General features: G+C 40.3%; 2 protein-coding genes across 3 annotated transcripts; one reads left to right on the top strand and one right to left on the bottom strand.

The window, feature by feature from the left end:
• Positions 1-448: 448 nt before the first annotated feature.
• Positions 449-10,367, bottom strand: LOC113134693 (protein Niban 1-like). The gene is made up of 14 exons (XM_026314171.2): positions 10,162-10,367; positions 8,378-8,508; positions 8,102-8,239; positions 7,844-7,961; positions 6,750-6,911; positions 4,508-4,623; positions 4,324-4,428; positions 3,752-3,914; positions 3,416-3,597; positions 3,178-3,324; positions 2,959-3,069; positions 2,322-2,429; positions 2,132-2,243; positions 449-1,747 (listed from the first exon to the last, which is right to left on the bottom strand). Exons 1-14 carry the CDS (start codon positions 10,214-10,216, stop codon positions 678-680), a joined length of 2,718 nt encoding a protein of 905 aa, XP_026169956.1. The 5' UTR covers positions 10,217-10,367; the 3' UTR covers positions 449-677.
• A 3,044-nt stretch (positions 10,368-13,411) lies between these two features.
• On the top strand, positions 13,412-18,782 carry dusp12 (dual specificity phosphatase 12). Of its 2 annotated transcripts, XM_026314477.1 has the most exons (8): positions 13,412-13,602; positions 14,046-14,310; positions 15,209-15,322; positions 15,535-15,653; positions 15,762-15,849; positions 16,143-16,234; positions 16,672-16,751; positions 17,044-18,782. In XM_026314477.1, exons 2-8 carry the CDS (start codon positions 14,048-14,050, stop codon positions 17,185-17,187), a joined length of 900 nt encoding a protein of 299 aa, XP_026170262.1. In that variant the 5' UTR covers positions 13,412-13,602; positions 14,046-14,047; the 3' UTR covers positions 17,188-18,782. The 2 variants fall into 2 exon arrangements, with proteins under 2 accessions (XP_026170262.1, XP_026170261.1); XM_026314476.1 differs by lacking the exon at positions 17,044-18,782 and having other exon boundaries at positions 16,672-17,033.
• Positions 18,783-22,101: the final 3,319 nt, after the last annotated feature.

The following is a 22,101-nucleotide window of genomic DNA, read 5'->3' as shown; positions in this document are numbered from 1 at the left end:
TTTTCTCCAGGTACTCTGGTTTCCTCCCACAGTCCAAAAACATGTATGTCAGGTTGATTGGTGACTCTAAATTGCCCATAGGAGTGAGTGTGAGTGTGTGAGGTTGTTTGTCTCTATGTGGCCATGTGATGGACTGGTGACCTGTCCAGGGTGTACCCCTGCCTTTCACCCAAAGAGAGCTGGGATAGGCTCCAGCAGATCCCCGTGACCCTGGCTTTTAGGAAAAAGCGGGTATAGAAGATGGATGGATACTACAGTGTTCTTCCTAAAGCCACCATACGTGAGGTGGCCAGAAATACAACTCCAAATGAATGCTAATGTTGCTCTCTGTGAATAAGCAACAATTTGGGTATGTTTGCACTAATAACTTAATATGTTACTGTGGTGCTCTCAGCTTGTACCCCCATGTAGCGGAAAACCTCAATTGAAGTAGCTTTAGCAGCACGTATTGACAGGTTGTAAAATCTTTATTTGGCCTTTTGATCCATTTCTGCAATAACAGGAAAATGACATTTTTCATCAAAACTACTACAGGATGTAAAAACTACATTTCCATCTTCATAATGTGATAGCACAAAGATATGACACAGCAATACTGTATTTATTCACTTAATAGGTAAGTGGATCTGGTTGGGAGGACCATCAGTGAGGAGCTTCAGTTGTCATGGTAACATCTGTCAGGGTGTGCTGCCAGTGACACAGGGGCTAAAAAGTATCTCCACCTCAGTGGTTTCTGTTACCAGTTCTCTAATAACAGCCACACTGTCCAGTAGCTGCTCAGCAGAACTTTCCTGTGTAACCACCTCTTCCACTTTTTCTTCCTTGTGATCCTTTTCTCCAGTGTCCTCCACTTGCTGCTCATCTTTGCTTTTCTCTTCATCATCTACCTTCACCTCACTCATCTCTTCCGCATCTTTCTGTTTCTCCTCTTTTACTCTCTCCACTTCACAGTGGTCTTTAATTTCTCCTGTCAGGTAGACAGCTCTGTCAGTGGTCTGCTCTACAGAAGGGTCATTGCTGTTGGACCCGATTGCCTCACTCAGTGACCCAAGGCTGATTTTCACTGGACTGTCAGTGCAGGGTGGTTGTGACGGTGAAGGGCAGCAGGGCTGGATGGAAGAAGCCTCCTCTGATATTTGATCTGAGGTTTCAGGCATTGCAGACTGATCACTTTGAGCACATTCAGCTGGACCATCTGTGGACTGCAGCAATGATGGAGGGTCCTCATTGGGAGGGTCAGGAGCGTCTGGAATGGGTTTAGTGGTTTCTGGGATGCCAGGAGGATCAGGCGCACCTTCAACAGCTGCATCAGAGTCAGGGGTTGCTGGGCTGGAAGATTCAGTTGTAGTTGAGTCCATCAATGGTATCTCAGGTACAAGCTGAGCTTCTTCATGGTTTTCACTGAAACAAGGAGTCTCCTCAGTTTCAAACTGTTGTGTCACAACAATCACAGGAGACTGAAGCACTGTGCTCTGGTCAGTGGTACTGGAATCAGATTTGGCAACGGCATGAAGTTCTGGGTCCCTCTGAGTGTCAGCTGTGACTGTCTGAGCTCCCACCACCTCCACAGGAACAGGTTCTTTATCTTCACTGGGCGCGACTGTGGACAGATCTCGAGCAGGAATTGTTGGGGTGCCTGGTGTAGATCGTGGGGGTGTCTGTCCCAGCAGACTGTACTGACTAATGGCCAGATCTGACGTGTCCAATAAGAGATTGTTACTCTTACTACTGGCAGCATCCTGGACCACTGAAGAGAAGGAGAGCAGAGTGAGTTAAAATTAAGGCTAGAAAGATAAAGTTACACTAAGATTTAGTCATTAGCAGCATATGTAACAACATCATGTAAGGAGATAAACATTTTAAACAAATTACACATTTAAATTTAAACAAATGCAGTTTTCTTCAGAATGCATCTTTGTTTTAGGAGAGACACACTGGATAATGTCATTAATGGCAGCCAAAGCCAGTGGAGCCATCTCAACCAAGCTGACAGAGTGCTGAATCCAAAGCATACACAACAAATGGACAACCTATTATTATTAGCCAGTGGATTGTAAAGCTTTGACTGTAGAGGAAAATTTACTAAAATTGATTCGTGTGTGTGTGTGTGTGTGTGTGTGTGTGTGGTTACCTGTCTCTATCTCCTTACTGAGGATTTTTCTCAGTACATCATCATATACATTATGAACCAGGATAAAACTGCTGTAGTCAGAGAAAATGTACTGCTCAAACTGCTGTTGCTCCTGCACACAGAAAATGCATTTAATACTGTGGAGTTAAATGAGACAGTAGGACAGACTGCAGCAGTCTATTTAACCTACAGTTTTCCATTTGTTGTCCATCCTGCGGGTGAGAGTGGGCAGCGTGATCTCCAGTAGAGCTTCCTCATAGAGCCTCCTCTGGACAACTCTGCTGTCGTAGTCCAGCTGCTGCTCACACAGTTTAACAAGTCTTAATATTATCACTCTTGAACATTTTATGGTTTGAATTGTATTTGCATAAAGAAAATATTTTTAACCTGTAGTACTGGACACGTAAGATTTGTAAGTCATTTGGGAGATAGTATTCTTACAAATTTGTCTGTCTTGCTACCCTAAACATGGTCTGCCACCAGTTGAAAATTGAACATTGTGAAGGCACTGTGGAAGTGTGAGAACATCTTAGCCAACCCACACTATTCAGATGTCTGTTTGAAGGTTAGTACTTGGTTGTAACATTGAGATTATAATGAGGTTCATTTTGCATACACCAATTCCTGCCTCCTGTCCGATTTGTGTCAATTCTTCGGTGGAGCTAAGTATTTGAAAATCTTATTTATTCCAATATCATATCTTTCATTCATTTAAACTTCTAAAATACAGTAACGTTTTTTGACGTTTAACATTGATCCTAAACAAATATCCATGTGTTTCCAACATTAAACCTGCAATTTCAGTTGATATGGTGTCATTTCTTTACCTTAAGTACTCTTTCTTTAGCTTTGTCCATTTTGAGAGGGACCTGAGAGGGCTGCAGTCTGGCTGAGGACTGGAGGAACAGCTCTAGGGTATACACGGCACTGTCCAACAGCTGGGAGACACACAACACAAGAAACACCATGTCTCTCTGTGGCTTCAAAAGGCCATAGGTGTATTGTCCACTAATGCTCAGGATTAAACCTCCAGCGCTGGCTCATACCTGTTCCATCGCCAGATTTGCAGAGTGAATTAGTCTCTGAGCACTGGTCAATGCAAAACGCTGTTTTAAGTCTTCCAGCTTCTCTGTCAGGGTCTTCACCTGCCTGTAGCATGGATCCAGACTGATGGAGCACAGAGCGGACAGGCCCTGCACATCACACGCATATACACATAAAATAAACCAGCAAATCACCTTGTATTTATAGACTCCTACTCAAAGACACAAAGGTCTTGCTGACCATCTTTGTCTCCTCTGTTGCTCCATTTGTGTGTCTGAAGGTTGAGTCCATCTGTGTGTGCAATATTTGCTGCATCTTCTGAATCCCTGCACTTATGTTTTCGGTAAGCACTTCAAGGATGGATGACAGGTAGGGTGATATACACTCACTGCACACTTTCTCTGCTTCTTCACAAATACACACTGGAACACACAAAGACACCACACTGAGTGGTTCTTATCACACAGAGGAAATAGATTGGGGCTACAGATACTGGTCTGACAGCACTGTGTTTGCTATCTGAAAACAGTTAAAGTTTATTCATTTTCTTTGTCCAGGGGTTACAGTGTGCCATACCTCTGACTTTTTGCTCCAGGAAATAATGAGAGGACATTATCTGGTCCAGGTTAGATCTGATGAGTGCCTGATTGGCTGACGCTGTCTGACGGCACTTCTCCCTTAGATCCTCAAGGTTTGCAGTTAGCTGTTCCAGCACCAATGTGTAGGTTGCGTGCACTGTCTAAACACACAGTAAAACCATGCCATGAAAAGAGTGAGTCACAAATACTGCGTTAAATGTGTTCCAGTTGTGTTAAAAAATAAAAACAAGACTTTAATGATGTGAAACATAATGGTGTGCACAGTGGAGGTTTGAGGAATGGAAAATGTGCTCTTAGATTAATATCTATATTTTAAAACTTGTGGCAGTATTTTGATAAGTTAAAGAGGAAATCAAGTGTAAAAATGTAAAATAAGTTAAAGTTGTGACCAAAATCACAAATTTTTGTAGTTTAACTTTATGTAGCATACAATACATACAATTAAATCTATAACATGTACATGTACAATACTTTTGATAAACATCTCAAAATGCCCCACATTTGAAGCACATCCCTCCCAAACTGTCCTGGTGTATAGTTTAAACTCACTGCCAACCACTGTCGTATCCTTTCAGCCTTCTTGCCCTTCATTCTGGACCCAAGCTGACTTTGTAACCATGGCAACACTTCCTGCATCACCTGGGACGCCAGCACCTACACACACAGACACGCAGTTGGACGAAGCACCACAGACAGACATGAAGCTAAAGGGTGTATGTGTGTGTTTGCTGACTTGTTCCTCGGTGCCCAGCAGCATTTCCCAGGATTCATAGCATCCTTTGTCTTGTCGGTAGAGTTGGAGAGCTCGGATGTAAGCCTGACCCTCATAGGATGAATTACACCAGGTGTCTGCAGGAGTATGCAAAATTTTCAGTTCAGTTTTCATGTTGAGTTGATTTCTCTACATCTCTGCTGTCCAGTCTGTGGAATCCATAAATCTCATAATTCTCACACTCAGAATATGCTAATACAGATAAACACTACTGAAATAATAGAACTACAATTTTATTGTTAAATTAAATTGTACAGACATTTGTATTACTGTTCCTGTTCCATCAAGCATTCATTGCACTAAGTGTTTTGAGATATTTTTAAAGTTATTGATTTTTCTAATCATAAACAAATCTCTTTTTATTTGCAAAATTTCAATAAATTAAATTAAATTAAATTAAATTAAATTAAATTAAATTAAATTAAATTAAATTAAATTAAATTAAATTAAATTAATACTGCAATGCCCAGCTGTTTGGTCTAGTCCTAAACGGTGCTGGTACTACAACAGAACATTCCTGGTTCCTCTCCAGTCATGGACCTTTGGTTCCTGTTGTTCTCAGACTCTCTGTCTCTGCACATCTTTTCCTTCATCTCACCATTGTGAGCACAAAGGCAGAAAATACATCAAGCTGTCACTGCTATGATTGTTAGAGGTCATTCTAGTGGTAGTGGTTAGTGGTCTGTGTTATTTGATGTTGGTTTTCACAACTCTAGTTTTCAACATTCTTATGTTCTGCTTTTTGTTTGGCATGTTTCATATGTTTTGTGGTCCAGTTCCTCATCAGGCCATCTTTTCTGAAAAAAATACATAGAAGAAGAACAGAAAGCTCTAGGAATGCAAAGGCCACTTCCCGTTATCACCAAAATCCTTTGTAATAATCACATTAATGCAGATAAAAACGGACTTGCATTAAATCATTTTCTTGTTGATGTCATCAATATGGTTTGGGCTCCAACGTTTAACCATTAAGGCCTAGTTTTTAAAAGAAAATGCTAATTCAAAATGCAAAATTACTACTTTTCTCATGTTTCCCAACAATAAATGATCCATTATGTTTTTGCACTTTAACCTAATTGAATAAATTGCATTTTAGTTTTTATATCAACTTAGTATTTTTTTTGGATGGATGTATTGTACAAACTTGAGTGAGAAAAAGATTGAAGGTTTATTTTTCTGGGAGCTTTCTCTCCTTATTTTCACTTCGTCTAATAAAGTGAAAGCTGTTCCATACTGGTGTCTTCTAAATGAATGTTATTTTTGTGGACACCACAGGGAGATAACATCTGTTTATTCAATTTTTTAAAAAATCGAGAAAATAATAAAAGGAAAGTAGAGTATAGTGTTTTGAGATTAATAAGCCCAACACTGTCTCTCTTGCCACATTGGTGACAGTACCTAAAGTAAAATAGTCACTGCTGGCCAGCTGTGTGTTGTTTCCTGTTATGCTGGTGGCTGTGCAGATATGACATGGTGTGCTTTCGCAACTGTGTCTTAAAGGGCTCATGCTTGCTTTGTATCCTAGCCAACCACACAGGAAGTCGAAAGCATTAATATTTTTATCTGTCACCAGAGCAACTGCCACCACAAGTAAAATAGATCCAACTAGCAAGAGCAGTGTGCTACAGCATTTTACAGCCTCATCTGACATTACAGAAATATCAAAGTGACAACACCTATTTGAATCATTTTAAACCTCACATCACATCAACAGTGGGATGGCGATTATGATGAAGTGCATTTAAATTTAAAAGTCTGGAAAATAAAAAATGAGAATTATTATTATTTTTTTACTTTCTTTCCATATTTTAAGTAAATGCATGAGCCAAAATGTAAAAATGACCACAGAGGGAAATGCATGAAGTAACACTATTTTGATGGGAAGCTGCATGAAGTCAGTGCCCCACAAAGTTGCATAGTCTTTCTTCAATAAACAGACTGGTGAAAATCATAAAAATAATATAAAATAATAAAATAATACAAATTCAATGCTCTTGTTCTTGAGTTTTGATTTTAAAAATACAGCTTTTGGCAACATGCATTGTGGGACAGTACTGTGTCAAACACTGAGCAAACTTAGCATGTTTGCATTTAAAGTTGCTTTATTTTGTCATTGTTTAATACTCTAAATAGATGTATACTCCAAACACAGGAATTGTCTAAAAGTAGGCGACAGACAAGATGTGCGTGTGAGGGTTTTTACCAAGGTTCTGGTGTCTAATGCACGTTTCAAGGGCAGACAGGAAGTGATCTCGTTCTTCTTCCTGTTGGAACAACAAGCAGGTGTGGCCTGTGTAGGGTGGGTGCAGGTACACAGCAAAAACACCTGAGGATGATGCCACTGAAAATGATTCTTCGTTCACCCCTAAACACACAAACAAAGATGGCAGAGTTACAGGTGTGGCTTTGACAGTCATCTGAAACAACCCATTCTGAAAACAGTACATTTATAAAGTTTAGGAAACTAAAACTACTGGTTGAGGGAATGGAAAGAAAGAAGGGCTAAAAGAAAACACTGAGTCACTTCTCTGAATGTTGTGGTTTACACTCTCAGGCTTTGTCATGCTCTTGGGAGTGATGTCACTTTGTGAAATTATAAAAATATTCTGTGATCACATGTAAAAAAATACTCTGCACTGCAGCCCTGTGCACAATAAGCACAGCACATTAGAATTCTGGCCAACCCAGTTTGGGGTTTCAGGAACAGTTCTGTATGGGTCTAAAATCCTAAAGACATAAGTCTGTTAGACCTGGCCTTGGCTGAAAACTGATTTAAACCTAACAGGAGACAAAGTTTGATGCAGTCAAGTGGCCCAAACAAAATGCAATGATGATTCTTTAGCGAGATCTGTTGGATTGGAGTCAGGTGTAGTTATTGTTGTAAGCACTGGGTTTGGGTTGGGTCTAGGTTCAGTTACTTTCAGCTGTAGTTATTCAAAAACTGTCTTCTCCATTGCCTTCAGCACTGAACCAATAAAAAGCAATAGTTTGCCCATTGTGGTGCGTTATTCTGGGAAGCTAAGTCTCTGTAACTAATAAAGTAAAAAAAATTATTTAGAGGACAGTAGAGAGATGACAGGAAATGTGGGAAGGAGAGCAGGAGAGAACATGCGGTACAAGTCCAGGTTTTAACCCTGCGTCACCACGGTTGGGCACGCTAACCACTACACCACATGCAGCCCCCTATCATTTGTATTTCTATTGTTCCTTTCCCTACTTTAATTTTTGTCTGTGTTCATCAACAGAAAATGAACAAATCTCAGCAGTGATAATCTTTTATTAAATAATCAGAATTACCATTGAATATTCCTGCACAGGTTTGCTCCAGGTGTGCTCTGGACTCCTCCGCTGTGGTCACAACACTGGCCCCCACTAGCTGGAGGACCAACTTAGCTGCACAGCCACGACTGAAAGTCTATGGGTGGAAACACAGGTAGGCATCTACTACTACTATATGACAATGACAACAAACTTGAACTTAAATGTATATTCATAATATAATTTATAATATAACTGTCAGTTTTGCATGTAAACATGTGTATGTGAAAATGTTACCTCCATGTTTTCATGTATCTCCACTTTGTAGTTTCTTCTTAGAACGGCATATCTCTCTCTGGATTTTTTTCCCGGCTCATCCCAGCAGGACACCTTAACACTTCCTTGGTACAGTGTCTCCTCTGGAGCATACGGAGGCTGCACGCACACACACACACACACACACACACACACACACACACACACACACACACACACACACGCACACACACACACAGAAATTTATGTTTTATCGTCTTAAAAAATGTGCTGCAGCATGAATGTGTTCCCTCCTACCCTGTATGTGAGCAACAGGCCCTTCCCCTCTTTCTTCGGCTCCATCTCCTGATGTAAGTGTCTGAAGTAAGCTGAAGAGTACTGTTGACTGTAAAGCACACTGAAGGTCTGGAACATATTGTCGCCCATTCCTGGATATACACACAATTGCATGTTTTTCAAAAATGTATGTCATACTGTACACATACCTAATTGCCTGGCCCAGTTAAATCTAATCTAATCGAATAACTGATGGAACAAATTCACAGATGCGGTTTAATTAAAGAAACCACAATGCTCTGAGTGAATATGTAGCCTTGATGAGAAATTCATGTTTTGTTTTAACAATTAATTGAATTGCTATGTGTAAAGTGAAACAGGCCACTTTTACTGATGAACCCATGCAATATTAATACCATCCTCTATTATACGTTTTAGTTTAGACATGTCAGTATAATGCAATACAATTCTCTGACAGAACAAATAGTACAAGACTCAATGACATGGTCGTGACAAGTCATATGAAATGAAGTTAGATGGCTACACACACTCAAAAACACACAGCCGCAGTTTGGGGTCTAATGTCATTCAACATGTCTGAGTTTGTCAACTAAATAACTTCCTAATCTTGCTATATGGAGATCATGGTAATTTATCTATATTTCAAAATCAACACTGTGGTCATTTTATAATTTGGGACCACAACATTCACCCATTCATTTACATTTTAAAGCAGTGTATACTGGGCTTTATGAGTCTTGTAAATGTCAAATGTTTGTCATTTGGTATCAAAACGATGGATTGCTGTAGTCTCCTAACCAGAGACTCTTGATGTGTTTATTTGTCAATAAGTCTTAATCATAATCATTTGTTTACAGTGCATGAGCATCATTAAATGTTCTTTGGGGCACTCTATATTTTCTTTCTATTTTCTATTATCTTACATACTCTCTCTCTCTCTCTCTCACACACACACACACACACACACACTGAGAGATCAGACAACCCATAATAATGTAATGGTTGGAAATGGCTGTAATTACATTCTAGTTTGCATTGGAGATTAGCGACAGGATGTGTCCACGCTGATAAGATGTATAGGAATGTCCACGTGGAAAAGAGCAAAGCGATTCACACAGAATACCATTTTTGCTTTATATATGTTAGTCATGGCCTGTGTAAGGTAAGTATCATAACGCTGCTATAACCCTTGTTAAATTCACCATAAATATTTGTAGGCCACCTCTCATACATGTAGCAACACCTTCTTATAGAATACAGTCCAGTATACAGTCACTGTACTGACTGTAGTACTGCCTTCAAAATGACCATAGATTTGAAGAAATCCATGAGACTATCAACATGTTTGCATTGTTGAGAACCTGATCATAGGTGTGGATCATTTAGATGTACAAGTACACATTAGAAATGATTTAAGGACAAACCTCTGTGTGGTTGTAACTTCACTACTGATATTACTACTGATGCCGCAACTTCTGCAACAGCTACAGTTATCACTACCGGTGCTAACATTGCTTCTGCTACTATGATTTCATGTGGCAATTTCACTGTTACTCACACCCTACAGCTTCTGTTGTTTCTCTTTTACTTTTCATTCCTCAGTCTTTCTCTCTCTTTATTTATCCACCTTCTCTATGAAAAACATATTGATAATGGACTGAGGTATCAGATATATCTGGGTCATCAACTTCTATGAACTGTTCTCAACAAGAAATGGAAAAAAACTTCAGATTACGCCGAAAAATGAATGCAAAAAATTAAAAGAAGTGATCATTTAGTTTTACCTTTAATGTGGCTGATTTTGCCTTCATCCAACAAGCCAGAAGAAGATGCTCCCATTGTGTCTCACTTCCCCTTCTTTTCAAATATCTATAGAAAAACTTAATTCAGGTATTTGAATTAGTATACACAGGAAAGCTATACGTAATGCTTGTCAAACCAAATGAGCTGCTCGTATGTGTCAGGAGCTCAGCTCAGCTCATTTCCTCTGTTCTCTACATCACAGCGTGTGGTGACTTGGGCGGGACTACTAAAACTTGAGGTGAAATCTGGCACACCAGCCATCTCACCAACTGTGACATCACAAGTGCCACAGCGTCCTTTGTACGATCATCTGCTGGTAGACAATAAGGTGGAACAGTATTTTTAGCCTGATCTGTAATTGATTTAGAGAAAAAAATCATATAATGAATCATCTTTAAAATAAATGTGTTTGCATATTGCTGACTTTGTTTTATTCATTTATTTTTTTGTTTTATTGAATAGCAACTATAATGTGAATTTTGGCAATGACATGACCTACTGAGAGTGAAAGGAAATAAGAAATCACTCATTTTATAGAATCACACTTGTGCCTTTTGTACTGTGACGATGGCGTGCTCTGACTTTTTCAACCTTTGTCTAAAATTGTAGTCTGGAAATAACAAATAAGCATCTATTTTTCAAATAGATATGCACTGAACTGAACTGAACAGTTTTCTTATGGACTGTGTCTATATTGACTCCATCAGTGTTTTTCTTTTTTCATAAAAAAAAATACAGAGTATGCTTTCTGTTGTGGAGACTTTATATTGTTCAGTAATTATAATTCTGATAAAGTTCCAATCAAACTATCTACAATCAGTGTTTATTATCCTGGGCGTTGATTTATTAACACAACTCTGGTCTCATTATGAAAGTCATGGGGTAAAATGATCTTCTAGTTTAGTGGATATTTCAACTGCCAAGGTTTTCTTTTCACCAATTTCTCCAAGAGTACCAAAAAGTATTCTGTTTTTCAGAAACTATATGGTTGACTGGAAGACTGGAAGTGTAGTCTCTATCTTGAAAAATGAAAGTCATTGCAATATATATATATATATATATAAGGAACTCAATGGGACTGTGGAAAACAACCCTAGTAGCCAACCTCAAGCCGATAGCACAAGTCTCCATCAAGTGCGGCATCTACCAAGGAGATGCTCTGTCCCCGCTGCTGTTCTGCATAGGCCTGAACCCCCTTAGCCAGATCATCGCTAAGACTGGCTTCGGATACCGACTGCGAAATGGGGCAACCATCAGCCACCTCCTGTACATGGATGACATCAAGCTGTATGCCAGGACTGAGCGAGACATCGACTCACTGATCCACACCACCAGGATATACAGCAACGACATTGGAATGTCATTCGGACTGGACAAGTGTGGTCGAATGATAGCGAAGAGAGGGAAGGTTGTCAGGACTGAAGGAGTTGAACTCCCAGAAGGCAGCATAGCGGATGTTGAGGGCAGCTACAAGTACCTTGGAATCCCACAGGCAAATGGGAACCAGGAAGACGCCGCAAGGAAAGCAGCCACAGCCAAATACCTACAGAGAGTAAGGCAAGTCCTAAGAAGTCAGCTAAATGGGAAGAACAAGGTCCAAGCCATCAACACCTACGCCCTGCCGGTCATCAGATACCCCACTGGCATAATAAGCTGGCCAAAAGAGGACATAGAAGCCACTGATGTCAAGACAAGGAAGCTCTTCACAATGCATGGAGTACTTCACCCCAAATCCAGCATCCTGAGACTGTACACTAAGAGGAAGGAAGGAGGCCGGGGACTGGTGAGCGTCAGAGCCACCATCCAAGATGAAACAGCCAAGATCCATGAGTACATCAGGAAGATGGCCCCAAGCGATGGAATACTTAGTGAATATCTCAGGCAACAGAAGCCCGATGCAGAGGAAGAAGAGCGAGAACCATCATGGCAGGACAAACCACTGCACGGCATGTACCACCGACAGATACAAGAAGTGGCTGATATAGAAAAGTCCTACCGGTGGCTGGAAAAAGCTGGACTGAAAGACAGCACAGAGGCACTAATCGTAGCAGCACAAGAGCAGGCCCTGAGCACAAGATCGATAGAGGCCGGGGTCTACCACACCAGGCAGGACCCCAGGTGCAGGCTGTGCAAAGATGCCCCTGAGACAATCCAGCACATAACAGCAGGTTGTAAGATGCTAGCAGGCAGAGCGTACATGGAACGCCATAACCAAGTGGCCGGCATAGTGTACAGGAACATCTGTGCCAAGTATGGACTGGAGGTCCCAAGGTCAAAATGGGACACACCTCCAAAGGTGAGGGAGAATGACCGAGCTAAGATCCTGTGGGACTTCCAGATACAGACCGACAAACAGGTGATGGCTAACCAACCGGACATAGTAGTGGTGGACAAACAGCAGAAGAAGGCCGTATTGGTAGATGTAGCGATCCCAAGTGACAGCAACATCAGAAAGAAGGAACATGAGAAGCTGGAGAAATACCAAGGGCTTAAAGAAGAGCTAGAAAAGATGTGGAAGGTGAAGGCAACAGTGGTCCCCGTGGTAATCGGCACCCTCGGGGCTGTGACCCCCAAACTGGGAGAGTGGCTCCAACAGATCCCAGGAACAACATCAGAGATCTCAGTCCAAAAGAGCGCAGTGCTAGGAACAGCTAAGATACTGCGAAGAACCCTCAAACTCCCAGGCCTCTGGTAGAGGACCCGAGATTGAGGAAGACACACACACACCACCCATAGGGGTGAGAAGGGAAATTTTTATATATATATATATATATATATATATATATATATATATATATATAAATATATATAATAACAGCTAGCCTACTAACTGACACGTACAACAGGCTTGTATAATTTCGTTATCGTTATTTCTTTCTCTTGTCGTGTTTGTTTTTGCCACTTAAATGTAGGAATCTCATCTCCAACCAGTGTTCATTTCATTTCGTTGACGAAATATTTTCGTTACAAGTTTTCACTGACGAAAAGAGACGATAACTAAATAAAAATTAAGTGGTGTGAAAATCTTGTGCTATTTAGTCGACTAAAACTAGACTAAAACTAAAACAAAGCAGATGACTAAAATATGACTAAAAGTAAATTTGCATTTTAGTCAAAAGACTATGACTAAAGTTAAATTAAAATCTGCTGTCAAAATTAACATTGCCTCCAAGTCTCAACATAAAACGGAACTAATCACTTCCCCTGTATGTTTCTAGTCGGACGGTTTGAACGTCGATGCGAAAATACTTTCTGATCAGTGCACGTCTTAAGGAAAACTGTAGCTACGCGGTTATATTGTTACACCCCGTGTTAATTTCTCAATTAGTTTTGCTCAGTTTGTCCTTAATGTTTATAGCTGTAAAAACAGGTTTGACTGTTCGGGCTAAAGAGGCTAAGCTAAGCTAACCTAAGCTGAGGAGGTGAGTTGGTCCTTCAGATCTGAGCTGACCCGGGTTAGTTAGTGCTGTAGGTCTGAAGGCTTTTGGGCTCATTGCATGTGTCTCAGAATAAGACACGCCACTGCTGGTATAACCAGTTTAATGATCGTAAACGCAGCAGGGGTGAGAAACCACAGACTTATACATGACTCCTCAGGTCAACAGTAAAAATGTGTTTGTAAGAGGAAATTACATATTAGTGTGAAATCATGGAGACACCTGCAGACTGAAAGATTATGCATCTTTGGATTGCCATTTATTCATATTTAATGAAGAATCAGTGTTTTCATGTTTACATTTCTAAACCAACAAATGTACCTGCAGTTATTGCATGATAGATGCTGGAGTGTCTCACCTCAGAAACTTTTACAATCATTTTCACTCATGAATTCTTGGCCTTGTTTTGCTTATGTGCATCTCTGCAGTCATGATCCTGGTGGACCCTGGTCTGTTCATTGGCACCGCGGCTGACCTCAACAACAGGCAGGCACTCGTCGATGCAGCCGTTACTCATGTACTGTCTGTGGACTCGGTTGATCCCACCCTTCTGCTTCCTGCTGATGCTGGTTTTCGCAGGAAGTGGGTCAATGTTTTGGATGAAGTGACCTCAGATCTCCTGAGTCATATGGATGACTGCTTTGTATTCATTCAGGAGGCAGTGAGTGGAGGACAGGCTGCAGTTGTTCACTGGTAAGGGGCAGAGGTCAGCGGGATAGATGGAGCTGTCAGCCGGATTTACAGGGGAACTGTCTCCTAGTGAGAACTTCAACAACGCAGATATGTGAAATGTGGCAAAGTGTCTGTGACACTGTTTTTCATCATATGCCAAATGTTTTGGAAACACTGGTTTAATCTTCAGCCAGGAGTTATGTAACCTCTTGAGGTCGTGATGTAAAACGACTAGTAGCTATACCTGTCCAGTCTGTAAAGTGGAAGATACAATATAGTGCAATGTCACAGTATAGCGTCATATTAATATTACTAGCTGCTACAAAATTTTACTTGAATGCAATTCTCGAGTGAATCTACTCAGTACTTTCCACCAGCGAATATTTGATTTCAAAGGTTAGTTATTATTCAAACCGTCAGTTAGCTGATTAACCCTCCCATTGCCTCTGGACACACGTACACAAGTATTGTTTCATCCACCAACACACTTTTGTTTAGTCTAAAGACATCTGGTCAGCGACCCTCACTGCATTTACAGTCAGAATAGTAACAGGAATACTCACAGCTCTAGGTATTTTGTCAGAGCAGGAAAATAAAAGGTGTAAATAAACTGAATGATGGCTACGGTTCATTAGAGCAGCTTCAGTTTCAGGATCGTGGTGTTGTGCAGGCTGACCCACTGTCACACTGTCACAGCTTAGTGTCCCACTTGTGTAGAACATTCATGTTTTTTGTTACACCTTTGCTGTTCCTTCATGTCAAAGCCGGACCACTTCTTTCTCTACTCACATATGATCCATAATTTCCCTTTTATTATTATTAATGAATGGTATGGTAACAAATATGCACAATATTCACCTTTAGCTAATTCCATGATGTAAACAGAAAATAGAAAAACAAGGCTGTCTGTGTTTGTCAGCCAGGCTGGTCGGAGTCGCAGTGCCACCATTGTGATTGCTTATTTAATGAAGAAATACCAGCTGGGCCTTAGTGAGGCTTACCACAGACTGAAGAGTGTCAAACAAGATGTACAGTAAGTGCCTGAGTACCTGAGTGTGTGTCTGTTTGGTGTCTGCACTGCTGCTTTCTCATTAATCTGCTGATGAGCATTGTCTATGCTCTGTAGTGTGTTCATTTTGTACTACAGAGATTTGTAATACGAATGAATTAACTTTGGAAGAGTGTGTTATGAGCATGGATGGACATGCAGTCACAGATAATTGACAGCTGCCGGGTGTGTTTCAGGGTCAACCGTGGTTTTGAGGAGCAGCTTTCACTGTATGAGGCCATGCAGTGTGAAGTGGACACCAGCAGTCCTCTGTACAAACAATACAGACTGACCAAGATTACTGAGAAGTACCCTGGTAAACACAGCCAGAAAGCAATAGTTTAATGGCTAAGGTCAGTAACCAACAGACAGTCTTTTACTACATGGATCATTGTTTTCTGTTTGTGTGTGTATGTGGGGGCAGAGTTGCAGCAGGTTCCAAGGGAAGTGTTTGCCATTGATCCCGCCCACTCCAGCTCCCCTGAAGTATCCTATCGCTGCAGGAAGTGCAGGTGAAAGGTGGAAATGTTTATACAGTGGCTGAATGATAGTAATTACAATAATTATAATTAATTAATGATGTTGAGTTCATGTCAAACACATGAATGACCTTCACATAGGAAGTTTTACTGCCACTGTCTTCCTTAAATTTTGTTGCTGTCTGCAAAAATAATGTATTTATTTCAAAATCAAGCTTTTCATAAAGCCTTTTATTAGCACTTTGTTTAAAGTAATAATGCAACATGTTAGTAAATGCATATTCTGACTCTAGCTCCATATTTATCCTCCACTTTCTTTTCTGCAGACGAACCCTGTTCTGCGGCTCCAGTATTCTCAGTCACCCAGTCGGAGAGGGAGCATCAGCTTTCGGCCATAAGAAGTCTAGTAACCTCACTGGTAACAAAAACAACAGCATATATAGCCATTTTTGGTATTTTTGGCTTTATTTGATAGTATGCTGCAACAGGAGAGAGAAAACGAGAGGGCGTGTGACAGTGCCATCCACTGAAACTATTCAGCTACCTAGGCACTCCTAGTATCCATCCATCCATCCATCTTCTATACCCGCTTTTTCCTGAAAGCCAGGGTCACGGGGATCAGCTGGAGCCTATCCCAGCTCTCTCTCGGGTGAAAGGCAGGGGTACACCCTGGACAGGTCACCAGTCCATCACAGGGCCACATAGAGACACACAAAGACAGACAACCTCACACACTCCTAGTATCAGTTATCTCATTTCAAATTGAATATTCTTACTATAGGAAAAACAATAATAATCTAATATACCAACTTGTACAGTACCATAGGTAATGATATGAAATACGTTGTTGTGTAGGAGACGTCCAGTGTACATCTTACTTCATAGAACCAGTGCAGTGGATGGAACAGGCTTTGCTCGGAGTGATGAATGGACAAGTAATGCCTCCACACACACATACACACATTCATGTTTCTATCACTTCAGGCATTTACATAGATTTACCATTGCACTCATGTCCTAGTAGAGTTCAGCTGATCACATCTCACTTTGCTGAACTGATTATAGAAACATTTGGTTCAGTTTCCACAAAAGCATGATAGTTATTGTCTTGACCGTGACTGTGGTTATGTGCTGATGTCAAAGCACACTTGTTTCTCCTTCTGCACTTACATTGTACTGCTTCCCTCCCCTCTCTTTGTGTGTGTGTGTGCGTGTGTGTGTGTGTAGCTGCTGTGTCCTAAGTGTGGCTCTAAGCTGGGCTCGTTTAACTGGTGTGGGGATCAGTGTTCATGTGGTCGCTGGGTTACCCCCGCCTTCCAGCTACACCGCAACAGAGTGGACGAGATCCGACAACTGAATATACAGAAATAATACACACGCATTTGTGCAGATGACACTCAATGAGGACTCTCATTGGCTCTTACCATAGCCTTAACCATCATAAATACCTGTCTTACCATGACCCTTACTTTGATCTAAACTTGATACTGCCCTGAAGCTTGAAGCCAAGTCTGAGCCCTCAGACAGAACTTTGTTCAGAAAAAGAGGACCAGCCAAAATATCCTTACTGCCATGGTATAAATCTCCAGCTCGGTAATATATAGCCAGTACACACACCCAAATGAATGCAGCCTCTGCTGGCAGAAAGAGATATGGCAGCCCTGCAGACACAATCTTTAATCCAGTCTTCCGGTCGTGAAGGAATGCTTGACAAATGTATCATCTGTAAGAATGAAAGGTATACGTTCAATGGCAAGGATTTTCTTTTCATCATACCATGTTAATGTGTATCATTGTAAATAAAGGAAGACAGTTCTGCACTGAGCAGTTTGATTTCAGTCCAGACTGAACGAAGAACTGATGCATCCAACACAGACAGTTTTATTTTTTTATGGATTCTAGTTTCTAACTGGCAGATTGCAAAAGCAGACTAGCTGTAATTCAGACGACATAATACTTTCTACAAGTGCAGCCCAAACGAACTTACAGAAACCTGTCAGAATGATTAACACAAACACATCCACACTACTTCCATGAATATATTCAGCTTATCTAATGTTGAATCCTACATACTCCCTCAAGTTCCCTACAGTATGAATCAACAGTGGTGGTCTTCTACATACATAAAAGTATCAGTATTACTCTTACAAATCAGGCATTCAACATTGATTACAGTTTACATTTAATTCCCATAATTGCTTTGCTTTTATTCTGCCCAGATGTTAAGAGTGGATATAGTGTTGTAATTTATCAAAGAGAACCTTAGATCCATCTCAGGAACATGTTATATCATTTGTTTATTGTCTAGAGTTTGTTGGAGAGTTTTAATGGTCCTTGATTGTCCTTTAGATCCTGGAAAAATATGATTTATGATCATTCCTGAAACTTGGTATTGCACGTGGTTAGATGAGTCACAAATAAAGTACCTTTTCTGGATAAGCCATCAGCTGTGGGCAGGTTCATGTATGTCCTCATATTATGTTTTCAAGTATTATTTCAGGTACAGGATCTTTGGATTTAGAGACTGAGGCTGGTCCTGTTCACCATGTGTTTGGAAAACTGGAGCCCACACACTGGAAAATTGGTGCCATGAGGGGGAGAAGCAAGACCAGTGATCACCAACACACAAAGAGGGTTATGTAAAGGAGGTGGAACAAGGGTTTAAATAAGGTGAAGTGAAAAGAAAAAGAGGGGGTGGGGTGGTCAGAGTTTTCCATGTTCTCATAAGCATCTGTATGTGTGCGTGTACATTTCTTCCTTCACTTGTGCTGACATGTTAGTTTGATACCACTGATGTGAGGACATTTTAGCTGGTCAGAGGATTCTTGGAAGGTTAGGACTAAGGTTAGGATAAAGGTTGCGTTTGTGGACTCACAAAGTCTGTGTATGTGTATGTGACTTACAGTAAGAACATATCTGTTATGCATCCAGCACCAAATGAAAGTAAATATTTTACCACATCAAAATTAAATTGTATTTATATTTTCGATATTTTTGTTTTCTGCTGTATGAAATGTCAAAAGAACAGTATTTGACCACTTATAACTGCAAATTACAAATGTGGGCAAATAATTAGTGGATGATATTTACAGTCTAATGTTTTGAGCTATTACCTTACAACCTTCATATTCATAACACTGTAAATTATCCTGCTGTATGGATATAATATGCTTGCAAACATAGTATTGCTGTATCTCTGCAGTCAATCTAATCAAAGACACAAGGCTCAGAAGCTAGACTCTGCAAATGCTAATGTGATTACATCATGAGTTTGCAGCATAAATATTATAAAAACTTTTGTTTACATTTACAAAACTTCCATAACCTGTGGGTGGCACTCTGCGCCTGAACACATACACATGTGGACAAAATTGCTGGTACCCTTTCATTAAAAAACAAAACAAAAAAAACCCCGCAATGATCACTGAAATAACTTGAAACTGTCAAAAGTAATAATAAAGAATTTACTGAAAATCAACTAATGAAAATCAGACATTAAAATTTAAAAATTAAAAAACTAACAAAACTGGCCTGGACAAAAATGATAGTACCCCTTGAAAAGATTGAAAAGAATTTGACCATAAGGACATGTTAAACTAAAGTGTGTCCTGTAATTAGCATCACAGGTATTTTCAACCTAATCAATCAGTACGTATTTATAGTGAAGGCTGAACAGTAGTCACTGTGCTGTTTGGTATCATGGTGTACACCACTGTGAACAGAAAGCTAAGGAGAGAGTTGTCTCAGGAGATTAGTAAGAAAATGATAGACAAGCATGTTAAAGGTAAAGGCTATAAGACCATCTCCAAGCAGCCTGATGTTCCTGTGACTACAGTTTGACATATTATTCAGAAGTTTAAGGTCCTTGGGACTGTAGCCAACCTCCCTGGACGTGGCCACAAGAGGAAAATTGATGACAAATTGAAGAGATGGATAATACGAATGGTAACCAAAGAGCCCAGAACAACTTCCAAAGAGATTAGAGGTGAACTCCAAGGTCAAGGTACATCAGGGTCAGATCGCACCATCCATCGCTGTTTGAGCCAAAGTGGACTTAATGGAAGACGACCAAGGAAGACCCCACTGTTGAAAGCAAATCATAAAAAAGCTGGACTGGACAAAACTGGATCTTTTTGCCAAGTCACATCCAATCTACAGTATGTTCACAGACACAAAATGAAGCATACAAAGAAAAGAAGACTGTACCTACTATGAAACATGGAGGAGGCTGGGTTAGGTTCTGGGGCTGTTTTGCTGCATCTGGCACAGGGTGTCTTGAATCTGTGCAGAGTACAATGAAATTTCAAGACTATTAAGGCATTCTGGAATGAAATGTGCTTCCCAGTGTCAGAAAGTTTGGTCTCAGTCACAGGTCATGGGTCCTCCAACATGATAATGACCATAAACACACAGCTAAAAACACCCAAGAATGGCTAAGAACAAAACATTGGACTATGCTAAAGTGGACTTCTATGAGCCCTGATCTAAATTCTATTGAAGTTCTGTGGAAAGAGCTGAACCCTGCGGTCTGGAGTAGGCAGCCTTCAAACCTGAGACTGCTGGAGCAGTTTGCTGATGAGGAGTGGGCCAAAACACCTGTCGACAGGTGCAGAAGTCTCATTGAGAATTACAGAAATTGCTTGATTGCACTCCTGGCCAGTTTAATTAGTTGTTTTTTTTCTGTAGGTTTCTATTGAACCACAATTTAAAAGCAATATCTGGTTATCATTAATTAATTTTCAGTAAATTTAGATTTATTAATTTTGTCAGTTTCAAGTTATTTCTGTGACCACTGTGGGTTTTTCTTTTTTTAATAAAAGGCTCCCAACACATTTGTCCATGTGTGTAGGTCTTTTAAAATGTAAATTTTAAATGTATTCTGTTTGGAAACTAATTTTAAACAACATGAGAAACTAATGCATTTGATTAGCTACAGTTTAACACACATTTGATGCTCCAGTGAATATTTCAGGATCTAGCAAACGTAATCTACAGTACGTGTGTTCACATTCACTGTTGTGATTGTAATCTTGTTGGGCAACAGTGGAGATGTGTGACCCAGAGGAATGAGATATATCAGACTTTGGTATTTGCTCATGACAAGAAAAATATGACCAGACTTATCCTTTCACCAGCCAACATAGTTAAACTGGTCTGTGGACTCCAGGCCAGATGAAAGTTGAAAAACTCCAAGTTTTGTCTGTGCACACTCAGTGAACCTGTCCATAAAAGTATCTCATCATTTATTTATATGGTTTCTTTAACTTTGAAGCCCTGTAGAAGTACAAAATGTAGTGTCAGATGTGTGAAATCCATTGATAGGTGCCCTAGACAAGACAAAGCAGACAATGTTGCATTCATTTAAATAAATGATTGTGTTAGCAGCTGAGTCCATATAGGTGGAGTAGACAGCCAATGCGCTCAGTTTAATGCTGCATAATGTCTGTAGTGGTGTGTCTGCTGTTAAGGCTGACACTGAATTATTGCAGTAATAAAAGTCAGCGCAGTGAAGCAGATGCCAGATGTTGCTGGAAATTTAGAAAATGTCCAGTGATTTCTTTTTTGTTGTCACAAGAGCTGAGTGTTTCCTTTAATGGTGTTTCACTGAAGAATGTAGTGACATGCTGACAAGTTGGTAACAGTGATGAAATCCATCTGTTGTTCTTGTCTGTCGTCTTTCTGTTTTCCCTTCTTTCTTTCCATGACCTATTCTGCTATGCAGATCTTACTCATGCATCTCCACCTTGCAGAGTGGGTTGAAGCTATCTAAGCACTTCCAGTTTTTCCACAGTCTTTGTGGAGCACCTTATGTAACACTGATATTTGTTTACAGGTTTTATTCACATATTCTCAAAATGTTTTTATGAGCACTGATCTTATCTACTCAACCACACACACACTTCACAAGCTCTAAATCTTTGTGTCTCTAATTTGAGCTCCAACCTTGTGACTCTGCGTTTTCTCTGTCTGAGATCATGGGAGAATGGGACAGGATTTCTACTTAAACACTCGAGCACGTGAGTGGTCCGCTGCCCTGACTGGACTCACAGGAAAGATTTTGGTGGTTTCAGTCTTTGTATCAAAGCATGCCAGTGGTTCTTGGCTCTAACTGTGTGAGAAATGCAGCATTTGCAGATTTATGCAAAAACTTAAGTATCCACAATGAGCTGTTTTCGTCTTTCTGTTTGTTGTTGCATTCTCTCAGTTTTTGGCTGCAGACCTCATGATCTTCTAACCTCCAACTGTTTTATACATTTGCTTCAATTTCTTGTAGTCTTATAGTTC

Source organism: Mastacembelus armatus, chromosome 17 (genome assembly GCF_900324485.2).
Source record: "Mastacembelus armatus chromosome 17, fMasArm1.2, whole genome shotgun sequence".
NCBI lineage: Eukaryota > Metazoa > Chordata > Actinopteri > Synbranchiformes > Mastacembelidae > Mastacembelus > Mastacembelus armatus.
This window is presented reverse-complemented; position numbering and strand designations above follow the sequence as displayed.

Coding starts and splice junctions, on each gene's coding strand:
- LOC113134693 (XM_026314171.2), bottom strand. CDS start 10,216: ATGGGAGCATCTTCTTCTGGCTTGTTGGATGAAGGCAAAATCAGCCAC. Junction 6,912..7,843: donor CTGTGCAGGAATATTCAATG/GTAATTCTGATT, acceptor TTGTGTGTTTAG/GGGTGAACGAAGAATCATTT. Junction 3,070..3,177: donor CAAATCTGGCGATGGAACAG/GTATGAGCCAGC, acceptor TGTGTCTCCCAG/CTGTTGGACAGTGCCGTGTA.
- dusp12 (XM_026314476.1), top strand. CDS start 14,048: ATGATCCTGGTGGACCCTGGTCTGTTCATTGGCACCGCGGCTGACCTC. Junction 15,323..15,534: donor AGTGTCAAACAAGATGTACA/GTAAGTGCCTGA, acceptor GGTGTGTTTCAG/GGTCAACCGTGGTTTTGAGG. Junction 15,850..16,142: donor TATCGCTGCAGGAAGTGCAG/GTGAAAGGTGGA, acceptor TCTTTTCTGCAG/ACGAACCCTGTTCTGCGGCT.